At 34.2% G+C, this 18,973-nt stretch overlaps 3 protein-coding genes across 3 annotated transcripts; 2 read left to right on the top strand and 1 right to left on the bottom strand.

The window, feature by feature from the left end:
• Positions 7,719–10,348, top strand: LOC107628875 (protein RER1A). The gene is made up of 4 exons (XM_016331499.1): positions 7,719–7,931; positions 8,217–8,585; positions 9,630–9,810; positions 9,969–10,348. The coding sequence occupies exons 2-4, from the start codon at positions 8,230–8,232 to the stop codon at positions 10,020–10,022; spliced, it is 591 nt and encodes a 196-aa protein (XP_016186985.1). The 5' UTR covers positions 7,719–7,931; positions 8,217–8,229; the 3' UTR covers positions 10,023–10,348.
• Positions 11,233–16,196, top strand: LOC107628876 (putative rRNA methyltransferase). Its single transcript, XM_016331500.2, has 11 exons — positions 11,233–11,816; positions 11,948–11,995; positions 12,088–12,246; positions 12,335–12,381; positions 12,511–12,667; positions 12,766–12,827; positions 12,971–13,160; positions 13,436–13,525; positions 13,930–14,072; positions 14,178–14,304; positions 14,871–16,196. Exons 1-11 carry the CDS (start codon positions 11,337–11,339, stop codon positions 15,861–15,863), a joined length of 2,496 nt encoding a protein of 831 aa, XP_016186986.1. The 5' UTR covers positions 11,233–11,336; the 3' UTR covers positions 15,864–16,196.
• LOC107628877 (isoflavone reductase-like protein) lies at positions 16,774–18,582 on the bottom strand. Its single transcript, XM_016331502.2, has 5 exons — positions 18,302–18,582; positions 18,096–18,230; positions 17,624–17,861; positions 17,332–17,535; positions 16,774–17,161 (listed from the first exon to the last, which is right to left on the bottom strand). The coding sequence occupies exons 1-5, from the start codon at positions 18,491–18,493 to the stop codon at positions 16,995–16,997; spliced, it is 936 nt and encodes a 311-aa protein (XP_016186988.1). The 5' UTR covers positions 18,494–18,582; the 3' UTR covers positions 16,774–16,994.

The raw sequence follows: 18,973 nt of genomic DNA, 5'->3' as shown, positions 1-18,973 counted from the left end.
TTACAGTGTTAAAAACTTGTCACTGTTTAGTGAAACGAAATCGACGGTTGAGATGCTCATAGTACGTTGGTTCTGTGGCTCGTGGAATCAATCGGAACCGTTGGAATTTTTGTAACGTAGCTTTAGTTTCTTTTGGGTGTTCTTTCCTCGGCCACATGAATCCGTGGGACCCATCCACCTGCGCTTTTTTATTTGTTTCCTTCCAAGTTCAAACAATTCCTTCTCTCTCTCTTCAAATTATTTTTAATTAATTCTTTTTCCATCCATTGCTTTTTTCTATTTCTCGTATGTTTCGAATTACGCGTCGTAATTGTGGCCACTTTATAATTTCCATCCAAATGAATAAAATTATTGTACAGGGTTCGAGTGGCCCCACTCTATTTTGTTATGTAATGAAAGAAAAAGAGTATGTACTTTACTAATTTAAAGTGAGTGTTTTTTTTTTCGGTTTCATTCCATTTTCTTTTTAATGTATAATTTGGATTAACAGTGAAAATGATTAAGGTCTATCTCAATTAACTTTTAGAAGATGAAATGTTTTAAATTGACCCTTGAAAATATAATAGTGAACCATCAATTAAGTAGTGACATGCTATAAAATTATTTTGACTCACGGTTATATATTTTAAAGATTAATTTATTGCGTTTGATAGGTAGCCAGTAGGTACTATTGTACTAAGAGCACCTACATAGTTCCTCTTTCATTTTTTTCTGACACATAAAAACTCTAACCATTGAAGGAGAGAAAGAATAAATTTCCACATGGATTTCAAAGTGAAGGAGTTCTTCTAAACAGGGACTCAAGTTAACCAATAATAACTTGCCATTTAGCAAGTTATTTAAAAAAAAAATAATATAAAATCTGAAATAATTAAATAATTATATTAAATAATAAAATAATAATTAAATTAGTAATAATTATAATAAAAATTATATTAAATAATTATATTTTTATTTAATTAATAATTTATATTAATTATTTAAAAAATAATTAATTAGATTAAATAATTAAATTTTTATTTAATTAATAATTTATATTAATTATTTATATCATAATTAATATTGAATATTATTTATATTATTATATTAAATTATAATTAATTAAATTTACTTACATTAAAAAATAAATTTAATTTTTACACCTTACAAAATAATTCTTAGTTGAGTTAGTTATTTTTATTTTTAAAATTTAAAATGCTAACGATATTATTAAAATTAGCAATTGTAAACACAAAACTATAAATTAGTGTAATCCCGAATTATATATTGTGTATTATTATTATATATGAATTTATTTAATATTAATATCTTTTAATAGTGAATTATTTTTAAATTTATAAATTTAAATAATATTATTAAAAAAATCAATTACATTAATTTTAAGTATTTTAATTAATTAATTAATTAAGTGGGACCACAACAGGGACTAAAGTTAGTTCCTCCTAATGGAAAAGAGAGAGATGCTTTGAGTTCCTATTTACCGTTTATGACGCAAAAGCTGATGTAGAGTTACTTTTTATGATAGGTGGGCCATAAATAGGGACTGAGATGAGTTCCCTACTGGAGATGGTATAAGCCCCAAAAATTAATTGTTGAAGTTTGCCAAACATCTATGACAAATTTAGCAATTTGCACATTGTTGTGCCTAAATATTTTAATAGAATTAATTATTAATTTAGTATAAAAAAATTCGGGCGCCGACAAAAATTTAGCATGTCTATTATTTTGTTGGAGTCTATTTTTAAAGAATACGATCAGTCACCTTATAGTTCGATCTTTATTGTACATTATAAATTATAACTCGGACTTAATTATCATTCATTCTGTAACTGACATCTTTATTACCAACTTAATAACCATCATTTCAATCTTAATGACCAAACTGTCATAATATGAATATCATTCATCAATTTTATGCCTATAAAAGGAACTTTATATATCTAATTTCAGCGGGTAACATGATAAGTTCTATAAGTTCTATATCATGTTTTACATTCTATATTCATAGAATTATTACACATAACACATGATAATTTCTATTTCATGTCTTACATTCTATATTCATAGAATTATTCTTATAACTCTTAAACACTTACTGACTTGAGTCGGAGTGTCTTTTGCAGGTACCCACCTCCTTGTTCTCTCATTGTCGACGTATACCTCATCTTGACGGAGAGCTTACAAGTATTCACCGGCGAACAAGTTATACACCGTCCAATCTCAGCAAGAATAATTGGCGCCGTCTGTGGGACGAGTAAAATAATTTCCACTCCCCTTAGGTTCATAAAACTTGATTTACATTCAAATTTTTTAACCAATCTCAACAATCTTGTTTAAGATTTTATTTAATACCTCTTATCAAATTTTAATCTATCGTAACTTTTTATAAAGTATGTACTTTATACATTCAAATTATTTCATTTTTACGTATCATAATATTTCACATCTCATAATCGATCAATGAACCAATCCGAAAATAAACTCGGCTTTCAATCAATTCAAGAACAAACTCGGTTTTCAATTTTGCTTACTTTTTCAAAGTTCTCTATTTACACAAGTAAAATTATATATTTTATTCAACATACTTTTACATTTATATTTTGTGTAACTAATATTTACTGATTTATTAGTTATATTCAAACCTCAATATATGTTCTATACAATAATGACATATAACAACCATGTCAATTGCATTTTTATTTCATTATGTATTATATTCTTATTGTTTAATGATTTTATTTATACAATTAAATGACGGTAATGATGAGTTCAAATCTTAAAATTGGATTCAATCAAAAATTAATCAATTGTATATAACGGTTACACTATTCACTTTATGCTATTAACTTTTATGTTACTATTTGTTTAATACAAAAAGTTAAGCAAAAACACATGCAAACATTCAAAATTTACTATTATTACACGAGGAATATCCTTCATCATACCGTAACTACTAGAAACATTATACTAAATGTATAATTCAATAACTATTATCTTGTTGCTTTATTATCAAATTAAAGCATGTCCTATAAAACAAAATTCAGATATTCACATTTGACATATATGACATTCATATATGTCGTCTTCTTCTCTATAATTATCAACTTTCAAAGTATATTTTTTTACTTTGAACTATTTTACTTTTATAATATATATTATTCAATATATGTTGCGACTTTATACCTATTCATTTTCTCAATTTATCTTATTCATGTCAGACATTCACTGTAAATTGTAAATATTCAATAACTAATTGCTTTGAGCTAGAAATTTATTAATAAGTTGTTGTGGACCGAAAAATTTTCCAAGACAATTAACCATTATATCATCAGATCATACAATCGATTCCGTCAATGGATATCTATCTCTGAACTTTTCAGTTCACATACAATCAAATGCTAAAATTGTTCTTAAGCGGAAAAGTATCCCCCACACAACTATCTTGATTGAATGACTCTTTATCATTCAATTATTTTTTGAATAAGTGTCGATATAATAACCCGACTAAGCTTAGGGGCTCACCATATCATTATATGCTTATCTTTTAACCGAGTTATAACTCATTTTATTTTCTAAGCTTAGCCTGAATCATATGATTGGCAGACAAAGCTTGGAGACTGTAATCAGTCACCTTATAGCTCGGTCTTTATTGTGCATTATAAGTTATAACTCATCCTTAATTATAATTTATTCTGTAACCGACACCTTTATTACCGACTTAATGACCATCATTTCAATTTTAATGACCAAACGGTCATAACATGAATATCATTCATCAATTCTATGCCTATAAAAGGAACGTTTTATATCTAATTTCAGCAGGCAACATGATAAGTTCTATAAGTTCTATATCATGTCTCACATTCTATATTCATAGAATTATTACACACAACACATGATAACTTCTATTTCATGTATTACATTCTATATTCATAGAATTATTCTTATAACTCTTAAATACTTACTGACTTGAGCGTCGGAGTGTCTTTTGCAGGTACCCACTCCCTTGTTCTCTCATTGCCGACGTATACTTCATCTTGACGGAGAGCTTACAAGTATTCACTGACGGACAAGTTATACACCGTCCAATCTCAGCAAGAACATAATATAATACTAAAATGATTATCAAAATTGAATAATTTGGTTAATTTTTAAGATAAATTATTGATTTTGCCATTAAAATTAGACATTGATTAAATTAATACAAAATATTATATAAGTAATTTATCTTTAAAGTTAGTCAAATCATCCAATTTCAATTTCAATGATCACTTTAATATTATGCTCATAAAAAATTGGCTTTGTTGAAATTATGAATACGTTTGTTAATTTTTAAAAAAATTTATCGATAACATCTTTTAGAATTTTTTTTGTCTGTCTAAATCTTCTGAATATCGAATTAGTACTTAACTTTATTTTAATGTCATTCGTTATATAATCACTAATATTTTTAAGTGCATTAACACTGTTTTAAGGGATACAAGAAACTTGTTAGTTGCTATTATTGTCTGATCCACTTACGAGAGGTTACAGCAGCTGTGGATACGAAAAGGTTGTGAGGCACAAGCGCAACTTGCAAGTGGCCAACAATTTTTACAGCATCTCCTTGCAGCAGTTGAGAAGAGTAGGGAAGATCTATCGAAGATAACATACTATAACAAACGATCACAGATATTTAGTATAGAGGAGCTTGAGTCGCTAGAAGGACGGAACCAGATATCGTATCATGTTCGACTAAACTCTCGGGCATGTAACTATTGCATGTTCCAGTCGTTGCATTTTTCATGTCGCCATGCAAATACGGCATGTGCAACGACTAGTATTGAGTGAGATATGTATGTTGACCCTGTATATTGAAAGGAGACTGTGTTCAAGGTGTACGAAATGGATTGATCGCCAATTGTGGATAAGAAGTTATGGCCAAAATGGCATGGTACGAAGTTACGACTTAACCCAACTATGTAAAGGAAGGTTAAGGATGGACCGGTGTTCACATGCATTAGAAATGAGATGGACCTAAGCATCAGAAAAAGCATTGTGGCTTGTATAAGCAGGTGGGTCACACATGTTGAGGGATGACTGGATGCATCTGCAGAGGACCCGTAATTCCATGTTTTAGTATGTTATTATTGTGAAGAGATTTGTTCTTCTTATGTTGCATTATCTTCTATGTCCTTTTTTATGTTTTATTTATGTTTCAAGAAGTTTAATTTGTACTAGTACATTATATTAAGTAAAACATTAAAAAACAAATTTTAAATCATGTATCTCATCTTAGTAAGGACGAATACGATAAAAAGATCACACTATCTTATCCCGTCTGCAGATTAGACACATTACTAAAAATTCTTAACATATTTTATCTATGGCAAAAACGAGATACGTTCATAACAATTTCGTCTTTATTGAAAACGAGATATATAATGAAGTGTATAAACATAAATTTACTCATACATATCTATACATATCTATAAGTGTAAATTTAATATTTATGTATTCAACTCCGTTAGGGAGACAATAAGGAATTCAAACAATGTGAATAATGGACTGTAAATTTAGCTCAATACATGTAAAAAATAAAAAAATACTCCACAAATTATCTAAATAAAAAAATAGTTAAATTACACCGTTGGTCCCTACACTTTTAGTGAAATTACAAATTGGTCCCTACACTTTAAAAATTTGTAATTGAGTCCCTAAAGAAAATTAAAATTTATAATTTAGTCCACACCGTTCAAAAAGTGTTTGATTTAACAGAATATTTTGTTAAATCAACACTTTTTGAATGGTAAGGACTAAATTACAAATTTTAATTCTCTTTAGGGACCCAATTACAAATTTTTAAAGTGTAGGGACCAATTTACAATTTCACTAAAAGTATAGGGACTAATTGTGTAATTTAACCTAAAAAGATTCACTTACTTATACCAAAAAAAAATAACAATCCCAAACCCTAATTTACCAAAGCATTTCACCCCAATACCCTATTCTTTCCCAACCGGCTGTCACCCCCACCTTCGTCAATAATCATCTCATTTCATCGTCGCAGTTTGGCTTGCCACACGCCGCCACCGGTATCACTCATCCCTAGTAAAAATAACCATCCACTTAAAGAAAAAAATAATTATCCGTATACCTAATGAATTGAACATCCAATATATTTTAATTATATATAACTAAATCAATCCAATCAAAATAATAATCCACATAAGAATTAAAATAACGATCTGCATACCTACTAAAATGACCATCCTAAACTGGCCATTGAAATAGGAGAAGAAGAAGATAAATGAACACAAAAACCAACAAAAGAACGAACAAAATACAAGAAACTAGCAGAGAACTACGTGGAGCAGCACCGCAAGTTCAAAGGTTATAACCATTGGAAAGACAATGCTTTGGGTTTGCAAGAACCTGAGAATGGACTATGCGTGAAGAGCCTTAGGATCAAGCAGCGGGCATACTTGCCAGCTTGGTTGGTTATGGTTTTGTCTTGGCGCATCACAATTAGAATAGGCCGTGCGTCAACGGAATTTGCTGCGGTGGTGGCTGGGATTCTTGCCGAGGGGTTTCAGGGCGCCGGAGAGGACGTGCAGGGAAGAGGGGGATCGTAGATCACCGGGATACGGAAAAACAAGGGGCACAATTTGAGGTGACGGTGGTGTGTGCGGGGGACCGCGGCGGCGGCGTCGGTGGGAGATAATGCGGGCGTCAGAACTTTCTGCCATGGGACGGTGGTTGCAACGGCACAGGTGAGGCTACATCGGCAAGAGGGGATACCGGAGACAGGAAGGAAATGAAGGTATTAGGAGTAACCGTCTTTAGTGGGAATAGCTTAAATTGCAAATCCTAATTTTTCAAATTTTAAAATTTCATAATTAGATACTTAATTTAAAAATCTAAATTTTAATTATAATTGACCTTCCAATTTTAAATCATTGTTCACATTATTTATTCAAGTCATTGTTTCCCGTCTATGATGCATGAACACTGATACGGACACGGGACACGACACGACACGGGATACACGGACACACAAATTTTAAAATCTTATAAGATACGGGGACACGACATATATATGAAATATAAAGTATATTTTAGATAAATTACAATAAAATTTTGACATTTTATTGGTATTAAAATATAAAATAATTTTATATGTTAAGAATAAGGCTGAATACGCTGGCACGTGATGGTATTTAAGTATGTCCAAGTGTGTTCGGAGAAGAATTTTTTATTTTTTATTAAGACACAGTTGGACACAGCAGACATGCGTATCGAACGAGTGTTGATGAGTATCGTATCCGAAATATATTCGACATATGGACACGACAACTCAACGGAATGTCCGTGCTTTATAGTTTCGGTATACTTTCTCTTATTTTATTTATTTAAAAAAAACCTAACATAAATTCAACGTCTATATACCGTATCAATTTGACTACCACACAACTAAATTAGCATTAGTATAGTCCTCTCTCTCTCTCTCTCTAATAAAAAGAAAAAAGACTTTGCCATAATTTGATATGACAGAATTGTCCCCAAGATTACAGCAGAATTACATCTCACATCACGTGCCATACCCCCTTGGAAAGGAAATACTGAAATAGTAAGTTAGTAAACACACTAGTCTATAGTCCATTCCCCATCACAGTCAAACGACAGAGGAGAGATCTGCCGTTCAAGTCTCAACGCGCAACTCAATCTCACGCCCAAGTGCCCAACGAACGAACGAACGAAGTAAAACACATAAAACGACACGGAAAAGTAAAAAAGAAAGAAAGAATAAAAAAGAAGGAAAAAAAAAAAAATAGAGAATAAACGCCAAATTCGCATCTTCCGTTCCTTGCAGATCTGCTAACTCTTCGGTTTCTCTCAATTGAAATCATCTTCGTTCCCACCGAAGCCTCCCAAAACCCTCGTCCTCTAAGGTCAGCTCCTATTCTTCTCTTCAATTCATTTCTTGTTTTCCACAGTAATATCTCTCTTCAATTCCATTTTTTCAACAATCTTAGGGTTTCCCGTTCCCTCGCCATAACCCTAGATCTCGATTAATTCCTCATTCTTGTATTAGATTGAACATTAGATGATCTAAAATCCGTTATTTCGCTGCTTATTTTCGAATTTATTGTGAATTATTTTGTTTTTTGATATCTGTTTTGATGCGCAATGTGTGAATGAATGGATTCAATTGGTTTTTCTTTCTGTGTGTTTAGGTTTGTGAATTGGATGGAAGGAACTGTAGGCAGCAGTGCCTCTGCTGCTGCTGCACCCGTGAACCAATGGTGGCAGGAATTCTCAAAGATGTTCCAGTATTACCTGGATAAATCTACGCCTCACGCCACCTATAGGTGGATTGGGACTTTGGCAATCGTGTCGATTTATGTCTTGAGGGTTTTTTATATCCAGGGATTTTACATTGTGTCTTATGGGCTTGGAATTTACTTGCTGAACCTCTTGATTGGGTTCTTGTCCCCTTTGGTTGATCCTGAGCTGGAGCCTAATGCTGATGGACCTTTGCTTCCCACTAAGGGTTCCGACGAGTTCAAACCGTTCATTCGACGGCTTCCCGAGTTTAAGTTTTGGTAAACTTTAGGGGTTTTACTGCTGTTTCATTGATAGTATGTTAATTTGCACATAACTTTGTTGTCATCATTGCTAAACCTTAATTGAATTTGGGAGTACATTTTTGTTTTTGCTGATTCTATATCTCTTATTGGGCACTTGTCTTATTGTGAGCTCCACCTTGTTTTTGGTAACTTTTTGTCATTTTTGTATATTTGCATTTCCATATGATCATCTCGCATGTGCGTGTAGATGCAACTGCCTGCTAACCATTCAATAATTAAGTTGAGTTATGACCGCTGGCATTTATTTGCATCCTATTTTAATTATCCATGTTTATCAAAAAGGAGAAAAGAAATGTTTATTCATGTATAATTTTTTATGTTGATGATGTATCAGGATATTGAAAACTTCTGGACATACATGTGCTATAATATTCTTATGGATCGTATAGTTCCATTATGTTGGTTTATCAAGTCTAATAAAGATTATTGTGTTAATTTATTGTCCCGATATTATAATTTTTCTCTCTAAATTAGTAAATTTCATACTTGTAATTAGTTCAAATTGCCAATTTGTCATTTCTCAAGTTTTATTTATCTATAACTTTTGGACTGGTTAGCTATTTGTGTTAATTTTCTGGTCATTTTCATGTTAATTTCAATGCAATACACAAACTTTTAGTTTTTAAGATTTAAGAATCCAACCCACTGAAGTTTATAGTGGGCTGTTCTTATTAATGTACTATGGATATCTGGTCTCAAAACCACTATGGAAACTGCTTTTATGGAAACCAGTTTTTAAACGGAGAATAAGAGGCATCACTGGAATGGCATCATATTTGATAATCACTATATTGATTTTGGTGGAATGAGTTGATCTTTTTTAGCTTAGTTTTCCTGAAAGATCCTGGTTTCATTGAAGTGTTGTGCTATATTTGTTCAACAAATAATGTAATTTGCACAATTGACTAGCTAAACTGTACTGTTTATGTATCGGAATAGTTTGATTGAATCTGTTTTGATGGATGAGATTGATGATTTGTTATTTGAATATGACTGCAGGTATTCTTTCACTAAGGCTTTTTGCATAGCATTTGTGATGACTTTCTTTTCCGTATTTGATGTTCCTGTCTTCTGGCCTATATTGCTCTGTTACTGGATTGTTCTCTTTGTCCTTACAATGAGGCGTCAAATTGCGCACATGATAAAGTACAAATATATTCCATTTAACATTGGAAAACAGGTAATTTGATGCTCATATTGCCTTTCATAGTATACCTTTTTGTGATTATTGTTTACTAACAGTAAGTTCAGCTGAAGCATAATTGCTCTATTTGGTATCAGTAATCAGTTTTCCTGAGAGATAATAATATGTTCCATTTTTGTTTGATATTTTTACAGAAGTACACTGGGAAGAGATCTTCTGCCAGTAGCAGTGGCAGTCGTGCAGACTAAAAGCTTTGTCATGTCACGATTTGAAGAATACAGATCTCAAAGTTAGGTTTTGTGAACATTCAGGATAGTTATTTTTTCTCCTTTATCTTGCGGAATTTGTAGTCAGTATTATGGATGCCAATATGCAGTTACAGAAATATTATTTGTGTCCAACCCGCTTTATGAAAAACAGAAGACATGCTAATGCTGGCAGTGAACAACATTGTTGATATGCATCAATATTTGGTTCAGTTTTAGATTTTGTTGCAAAATCTAGTATTGTATTGTGATGCTGTATTCTTTCCCCACGTGTTATCTTTTATTATAATTTCATTCATTTGAAGGGAGATGGCTTCCTCCAGCACTTTTTCAAAATAGCATTTTTGAGCCTATGGAACATGGTATATTAATTCTATGTCTGGCACTGCTCCATCATTTGATAGAGGACTTCCTTTTGAGCTGTTTAGGCACGGCACGTAGGTGACAATTCATTGGCTTCAAATTGATATCATCATGTGTCGAGATGAAAATGTCGTGCTATCAAGATTTAAATATTTGATAATGCACCAAAAACTAATAGTGGTTATACTTTTTATTCCAATAAGACTTTATTTTGCTCTCAATTTCAGACTCGAACTTACAACACAACAGTGACCACCAAAAAATGTTGTAGGTACCATATTGGACCAAGACAAAAGATATTCAAAATTTTAGGTTCATCGCGGACCCTCTTCTCTTTGATGGTAACAAAATAGTCAAATATTCTCGTTCAGCCGAACTGGAATACTGTAAATTGAACCAAATTACTTTGACAAGCCATAATTATGACAACCGATCTACTAATTGGAAATCCATTTGGTTATATCAAGTGTAGATTTTAATTGAGAGGATCTACTTAAATTGTTAACATTCATTGGCTTAAAATAACCATGCCCAATTTATCGCAAGGTTTGACATTCTTAATCCTACATACTGTAAGAGTAACACTACGTTTTTTTATATCAGAAAAATGGCATTACTGAATTATATTTTAGTTCCTTTTTTAATTTTTTCGGGTCTTTCTTTCATTATGGTTGCCAGATTTTGGTCGGTTATTACTTTTCTTCAAATGTAAAAGATCCTATCGGAACATAGATCTCGTAGAGCCCGTTAAACTCTTGCACAGGCCCAATAGAGAGAAACGCCCAAGAAAACGGGTTTGAAAAAACCGACCCGAACTTGAATTGTATAGCTTCCTTGAACTTGAAGAAGAACCGCTGAGCCCCTTTGGCATTTCCTTCTGGGCGATCCCAAAACCCTAACCAAAACCCTTGGAAGCTCAGTGAAGCAGCAACAATGGGGAAAGCGAAAGCCAAGGGGAAGCACCGTTTGGATCAGTATTACCACTTAGCAAAAGATCACGGTTACCGTTCCCGTGCTTCATGGAAGTTGATCCAACTCAACTCCAAGTACAACTTCCTCGAATCTGCCTCCGCCGTCCTTGACCTCTGCGCCGCCCCCGGAGGATGGATGCAGGTCGCCGTCAAGCACGTCCCCGTTGGCCACCTCGTCATCGGCGTCGACCTTGCGCCAATCGCCCCCATCCGCGGCGCCATCGCCATCCAGGAGGATATCACCAGGCCCGAGTGTAAGAGCCGCGTCAAGAAGCTCATGACCGATTACGGTTGCACCGCATTCGACGTCATACTCCACGACGGTTCTCCAAATATCGGAGGCGCTTGGGCGCAGGAAGCCATGTCCCAGAATGCCCTTGTCATCGATGCCGTTAAGCTCGCAACTCAATTCTTGGCACCCAAGGGCACTTTCGTCACCAAGGTAATATCTAATTATCAATCTCATATGCGAAGAATCGAATTCAAAATTAAGAACGAAATTAGTTGTTACTTATTAGTTATTGGCTATTTCTTTCTTATGTCTGATTTTGGTTTTATTTTTTGGTGTGGTAGGTTTTTAGGTCGCAGGATTATAGTTCGGTGCTATTTTGCTTGAAGCAGGTGAGTGATGATTTCGTTTGTTATTTTGTGCATGGTTGGGTTAGAAACTGAGAATTGTATTTGAGGGTTTTTCTTTGCTGGTGTGATTGCAGTTGTTTGAGAAGGTTCAGGTGGAAAAGCCACCTGCTAGTCGTTCCGAGTCTGCTGAGATTTTTGTTTTGGGGTTGAAGTACAAGGCACCTGCTAAGATTGATCCACGGCTTCTCGATGTGAAGCATCTCTTTCAGGGGTCCGTTGAACCGCAGGCTAAGGTAAAACAATTTATTTTCGGGAAGGTTGGGCTGGATTGGCGAAGCTAGGGTTTGTGTTTTACTCACGTTTGGTGAATTGTTAATGCAGGTGGTGGATGTACTTAGAGAAAATAAGCAAAAGAGGCATCGTGATGGGTAAATTCTGCATATTTGTTATTGCTAAATGCTAATTTCTTGTGCTTGGAAAACCATTGATGTAGCTGTCTTGTGGTTCAAATACATGGTATGCTGTTGCTGAATGATAATTTCTTTTTTTTTTTACAGTTATGAAGATGGACTCTCAACTTTAAGGAAGGAGTCATCAGCTGCTAAATTCATTTGGTCGGATTCTCCTCTCGATATTCTTGGTTCAGTCACTTGCATAACCTTTACCGATCCAGCTGATAAACCAATCATGGATCATGAATTAACAACTGAAGAGGTACTTGTGTATAATTTTTGGTTAGTTTCATAGTTATTAGTGGATACTTGAACAATGATAATTTTAGTTTAAATTCATTGTGTGTCGTTTCTTGTCAGGTGAAATCTCTGTGCGATGATTTGAGGGTTTTGGGGAAGCAAGACTTCAAGCATCTTCTAAAGTACCTGCTTGGCCCAAGTCTCTGATTTTGACATACATTTTCCCATTGGCGACTATGCATACATATTTTAACAATGCTGAATCCTCAATATAGTTGCAATTCTTTCTGTTGTGATCGGTTTTCCATCTGTTGGTTACATTTAGGTGGCGAATTCACATTAGAAAAGCTCTTGCACCCACTGAAAAGCCTGATCCCACTACCAAAGCAGAAGCCGAGAATGTTCCTGAGGTGGATGAAGACGATAGAATACTCAATGAAATGGAGGAGCTGACTTATACAATGGATCACAAAAAGAAACGTGCAAAGAAGCTCCTTGCAAAAAGAAGAGCCAAGGTATCTAGTGTCTCTGTTACTATTGACTAATTTTAGACTGGAACATAGTTTTAGGATCTATTCAACATCAGTATTGACATATTTTTTGCAGATCATAATACTGAATTATATAACGTCCTTGAATATGATATCTGGTCAAAATAATAGGATAAAACCTTATTCATTGTATTAATATTCTATATATCATGGCACTCTAAATTTGATTATTACTTCTTAGTTCCTTTTATAAGTGGATGAGATCATACGTATTTATTACTTTAATTGTTAATTTGTAGGACAAGGCACGAAAGGCAACAGGGATGCAAATGGATGCAATAGAAGATGGTTATGTTGATCAAGAGTTGTTTTCACTTTCATCTATGAAGGTTTGACTTCATCATTTTGGTTTCTTTTGGATTTTCAGTTCAGAAAAGGATCTAAAACCTGTTGAATTGCATTTCTTTCCCCTCTAAACTCTCTGGAAATAGGGTTGATATGCTCCTGATAATTGATTTTTTTTTTACCCTTTATAATGGGGAGGTTTACACTAACACTTAGTGAGTACATCAAAATCCAAAAGGATATGTGCACAGGAATCATGATTTTGATCTCCATGAGAAATCTAAATAGTCTTACCTTTGGGACTGGATATTTTTTCTGTTGTTTTGATTTTGTATATTTTGTGTAGCCATATCTGAATGGTATGTGCTTCAATTGCAAATAATCTTTAGGTTAGAGAAGTTTTTCCAGTAGGGATTAATTTTGTTAATCTGTTGTCATGGGGTTTCAGGGTAAGAAGGATCTTGTAGCTGTTGATACCACTGAATATGAAGGGGCTGAGGATGAAGCAGAAGACAGTGAAGATGAAGCAACTCATGGAGGTGCGGAGCATTCTTCTGGCGACACAGAAGATTCTGATGAAGAACGTAAAAGGTGATTGACAGGTTCTTTATGTGGGGCTCTTAACATTATGCTAACCCTTAAGTTCTTGTTGCTGGTTTGTAATGATATTTAACGAAGAACATAAATTGATATCAGATATGATGAACAAATGGATGATCTACTTGAACAAGCTTATGAGCGGTTTGTGGTAAAAAAGGGAGGGAGCACAAAGCAGTGGAAGCGTAGTAAGAAATCTGTTGATGTAGAGTCCCAACTTCTGGAGGTATTGACAATGGATCTTTCATTTTCATTATTATGCGTATTACTTAGACTTCCTTGTAGACTTGCTTCTCTCTGCCCATGTGCGCATGTGTCCCCTACTTTAGATTTTTCTATCATTCCATGTTTTATCCCTGTCATATAGTTTCTATTTTTTTTTATCCCCTTGGTTTATGTTCGATGGAGAAGGAAGAGGAAGGAATGTTTTAGGTAAACCTTCAACTCTTCAAGGTTTCAACCTTGTTCAAGAGTTCTATATAGGGAAATGAAGACTCTGAGGATTATGATATGATTATTTAAACTGGAGGGAACAAAAATAATCATTTGATCCCCTTTCTTTCATTGCGTCCCTTTGTCCTCTCCCTTCCTTTGATCCAAACGTATCCTCCATACTACTGGCAATATAATTTTCATGTTCTGTTCTCCTGTTGATATGTTGCATTTGCTTGCTTGCTCTCAAGTAACTGTTAAGGACTGGTATGCTTGTCATGTAGAACATGTATAGACCCATGGAAGGGTGCATATTTATTGTGGGTTGCAAAAGGAAATTTTATGCATTTTACTGTGCAGGATGGTGAGGATGATGATATTGTTCAGTCCAAATATGATTCCGATGAAGATCAGGGTGATCAAGAAGCAAATCCTTTGGTGGTTCCACTCAATGATGGGGCAGAGCCCACCCAGGAGGAAATAAAAAATAAATGGTTTAGTCAGGACTTATTTGCTGAAGCTGTAGAGGAGGGTGACTTTGGTAAATATGATAGTGAAGATGAAATGGATATAGATGGGCCTAAAGAGAGTGTCTCCTTAACAAAAAAAAATAAAGAAAACAAAACAAAGGCTTCTGTGACCATAGATCCCCCACAATCCCAACCATCCAAGAAAAAGGAGGATTTTGAGATAGTTCCCGCACCAGCTACTGATTCAAGTGATGATTCATCTTCTGATGAATCAGAGGAAGATGTTGAAACCAAAGCTGAGATATTGGCTTATGCTAAGAAGATGCTTAGGAAAAAGAAGCGGGAGGAGATACTGGATGATGCATATAATAAGTACATGTTTGATGATGAGGGATTGCCTAAGTGGTTTCTAGATGAGGAAAGGAGACACCGGCAACCAATAAAGCCTATCACCAAAGAGGAAATTGCTGCAATGAGAGCACAGTTTAAAGAAATCGATGCTCGGCCTGCAAAGAAGGTTGCGGAGGCCAAAGCTCGAAAGAAACGTGTTGCAACGAGGAAGCTTGAGAAGGTACGGAAGAAAGCAAATGCAATATCGGACCAGACAGAGATATCTGATCGTTCAAAGATGAAGCAAATCGACAAACTATATAAGAAGGCTGTTCCGAAGAGACCTCAAAAAGAGTATGTAGTTGCAAAGAAAGGTGTTCAAGTTAAGACTGGGAAGGGAAAAGTCCTTGTTGATCGGAGAATGAAGAAGGATGCTAGGAAACATGGAATGGGAAAGGGAGGAAAAGGGGGTTCCAAGACGAAGGGCAAGGCCCCAAAGGGTAAGGGATCTGCAAAGGCCCCTGCCAAGAAGGGAAGAAAGGGGAATAAATGAAAAATAGGTTGAAATGCAATTTCTTGACTCGTGTCTCAGTTTTGTTACGATCTTCACATTGTTTGTCTTTTAGTTGCTGTTGTGGAATGTGCAATAGGTATTAATGTTTATCGAGTAGAACATTTTTTCTTTCCTGCCCTTCTTGAAAGCCAATTTTGATTTAGTTTAATACTATCATAAATAGCAGCTAATGCCTAATAGAGTTGTTATTATTTGTGGTCAGCTTTAAAGCGGGTTGTAATGTAAGGACCATCAATTTTTTAGTGCTGCTGGTAGGGCAATTTATGACTGCCTAAACGTACTGCTAAGAATTTAAAATCTTGATTACGAACAGATTTATTAGCAATTTGAACTGGCATAATATTTTCTCTTGGATAAAGAATAAAATAAAATGTGAATATTGAATATGCCATCTATGTCACAGTCGTGACATGGTTTTCGCCTTTCTGAAAGCTTATAAAGATATTTGATGTAATTTAAACAAAAGTAATTTCAAACTGTTGTGAAAAATATGATGGAAGTAGATAAATAAATGTACAAATTTATATAAGAAGAGAAGAGTTGTATATTGATGATATTAACAAAATATAGTACTTGTTAATTTACGAGATAATTCTGCTTTCTTTATAATACTTTTAGAGTTTCAAGAGTGTTTGATATATGAATAATATTTTTTTTAAGAGAATAGATTTTGTAGTATATAAAAATCAGACACAAGAATTAAACATGAGCTAGCATTACGTAATAAGTGACTAGTCCCCTTATGCTTGTTATTGTTGTTGTGCTGAAGCTAGCATCCATTTATAGATGAGAATTGAATCTAAACACTAACCCACTTATTAGGTATTAGTGGAAACATGTATCATGAATTATCTATCTAACCCACTTACTAGCTATTAGTGAAAGCATATTAAGAAAAATCATGCTCCATTAATTAGTAGGACATCCACACTTTAATTTCAGAACACAAGTTTTCTATAATGAGATGTTTGATAACTCAACATCTCCTCCTCCTCTTACAGAAACAAGTGCAACATTACTGAATACTGGTAATGATATTAAAACACAAAATCTATAGAAAAAGATCAAAGTGAACATTGAAACTATTGAGTTCCAAGTAACATAATCATGTTAAATAAACTGGTTAAGGAACTCATCCTCGGTAGTGTAATTGACTTCAGGATATAGTGCTGAAGCTTCTACTCCAACTTGTGGGTCAATTTCATAGCTAGTATGACCTCCTTTCACATATACTGTGTGACAAATTGACAATTCTATACTTATTGGGAAAGGAGAATCTGCAACAACAGGAAACAACCCAATTTAGAACTCTCCAAACATGCATATATTCAACAACTTACCCTCAAATCTTGGTGTCATGAAATTTTCACAAGATTGTAATACAATTGGTAGAAGCAGAGGGAAAATAATTAAATAATAATAACAAATTCTACACATCATAACTAACCTTCAATTTGCTTCAGGACTTGATCTTCCGGAACATAAATCCGTTCTAGTGTCTTATTAATCTTCTTCTCCCAGAGAGATACCAATTCATTGAAGGATACTATGTTCTTTGGGGGTCTTATATACAATATCTTGTTCAACGTTCTTGGGTCGTTCACAGCTTTGATAGTATAAGTACCAATATCTTCTTCCTTATTGAAAACACCTATATAATCAAAGCAAAATGTTTTTAGATAGGTGCCAATTTTTATATTTCTTGGTCTTGATGCAAAAAAATGTGTTCTTAATCTTACATTTGACATTTCCATCTCCTAAGATAACAACTTTATCTCTTGGTGGAGTTGTGGCTTCAAGTTGTGACAAATTCGGTAGGAAGTAGCCGGCAAAGAAGTTGCACACCACAATGGTGTGAGGAATTCCGGCAGCTTCGACAGCTCTGCGAATTTGGGACTTCACGGCATATGCGTTCTTTGCTGGCCCTACAGCTTGAACACGGTCTGCATCATTTCCAAACTCTGAAGGAAAGAATCTCTGCTAAAACAAGCTCATGATAAGTTTTCTTGATACACAAGCTTCCATCATGTTAATGATCAACTTAGAAGATGATATATCATATTCTAGGGACAAGCTTGACCTATCATTATGTGAATAATCTATCATATTCTTTTGTTGCCTCATCAATTATATGTAATCATTTCACTTGAAGTTATTTCTGTAAGGCATCAAGAAAAATGTACAAGAAATTTGAATATGCTTGTAATTTACCTTAACATTTCCTGCTTCTTTGATTGCAGCAATGATCTTATCTTGATTAGCTACTTCCATGGTTCCAATAGTAGAAATCACCACATCCACCTGCTTGATGGCTTTAACCAAACTCTCATGATCATATACATCTCCCTGTTCCCAAACTTAGAAAATTAATATAAGTAGTGAAAAATGAAGATTCAAGAGTGAAAAAATAAACTTACAAAAACAAGTTGGGCACCCAAGTTCTTGAACTTGTGAATGAGTGATGCCTTTTCTGGATTGGAAAGACTTGACTCTCGGACCAAGAGGAAAGTTGGGTGGCCGGCATTGATACTCGCTTCCACGATGAACTTTCCGATGTAACCGGTGCCTCCGATGAAGAGAATCTTGGTGTCTGCGGCAGCCATTATCATTGAATGATTAAAAGGGACAGATGACACAGCAATAATTAAAGTCAAACTGAATTGAATAGAAGAGGGGTTCTTTTATAGAGCCTCAACTAAATTCTATGCTTCTTTAGACTATATAGTATATATATTTAGGGAAAGTGCGAGGAGTTAATGGAATATTTATACAATACACACAATGGAGATTTAGGGAGTATTAGAGATATAATCATTAGTGTTATCTTTTTCCAATCAACTGAAGCTTTTGGGATAAGTGGTATCATGACATGATATTAGAGCGCTAGATCTGAAAAGTCAAGAGTTCGATCCTTAGTGAATCTGGAAGATGTTTATTATCGCTAGTATTTGGATGGTTATTCTAAATAGTATGGGGATGTTCATTTTATAACTTAATAGCTGTACACATTGTACAAATAGTCCATTGTCTTTCTAGCAGGATCCATATATTTAAAATTTGTATTATTTAGCAATAGATTAGATAATATA

The sequence above is a fragment of the Arachis ipaensis genome, chromosome B03, assembly GCF_000816755.2.
Source record: "Arachis ipaensis cultivar K30076 chromosome B03, Araip1.1, whole genome shotgun sequence".
NCBI classification, from domain to species: domain Eukaryota; kingdom Viridiplantae; phylum Streptophyta; class Magnoliopsida; order Fabales; family Fabaceae; genus Arachis; species Arachis ipaensis.
This window is presented reverse-complemented; position numbering and strand designations above follow the sequence as displayed.

Bases quoted from the DNA above. Each gene is read 5' to 3' on its own strand.
- LOC107628875 (XM_016331499.1), top strand. From the start codon at position 8,230: ATGGAAGGAACTGTAGGCAGCAGTGCCTCTGCTGCTGCTGCACCCGTG. The intron at 8,586-9,629 runs GTAAACTTTAGG...ATATGACTGCAG, and splicing joins CTTCCCGAGTTTAAGTTTTG to GTATTCTTTCACTAAGGCTT. The intron at 9,811-9,968 runs GTAATTTGATGC...ATATTTTTACAG, and splicing joins CATTTAACATTGGAAAACAG to AAGTACACTGGGAAGAGATC.
- LOC107628876 (XM_016331500.2), top strand. From the start codon at position 11,337: ATGGGGAAAGCGAAAGCCAAGGGGAAGCACCGTTTGGATCAGTATTAC. The intron at 11,996-12,087 runs GTGAGTGATGAT...GTGTGATTGCAG, and splicing joins TGCTATTTTGCTTGAAGCAG to TTGTTTGAGAAGGTTCAGGT. The intron at 12,247-12,334 runs GTAAAACAATTT...TTGTTAATGCAG, and splicing joins CCGTTGAACCGCAGGCTAAG to GTGGTGGATGTACTTAGAGA.
- LOC107628877 (XM_016331502.2), bottom strand. From the start codon at position 18,493: ATGATAATGGCTGCCGCAGACACCAAGATTCTCTTCATCGGAGGCACC. The intron at 17,536-17,623 runs GTAAGATTAAGA...TTGATTATATAG, and splicing joins AGGAGATGGAAATGTCAAAT to GTGTTTTCAATAAGGAAGAA. The intron at 17,162-17,331 runs GTTAGTTATGAT...CTGTTGTTGCAG, and splicing joins AGTCCTGAAGCAAATTGAAG to ATTCTCCTTTCCCAATAAGT.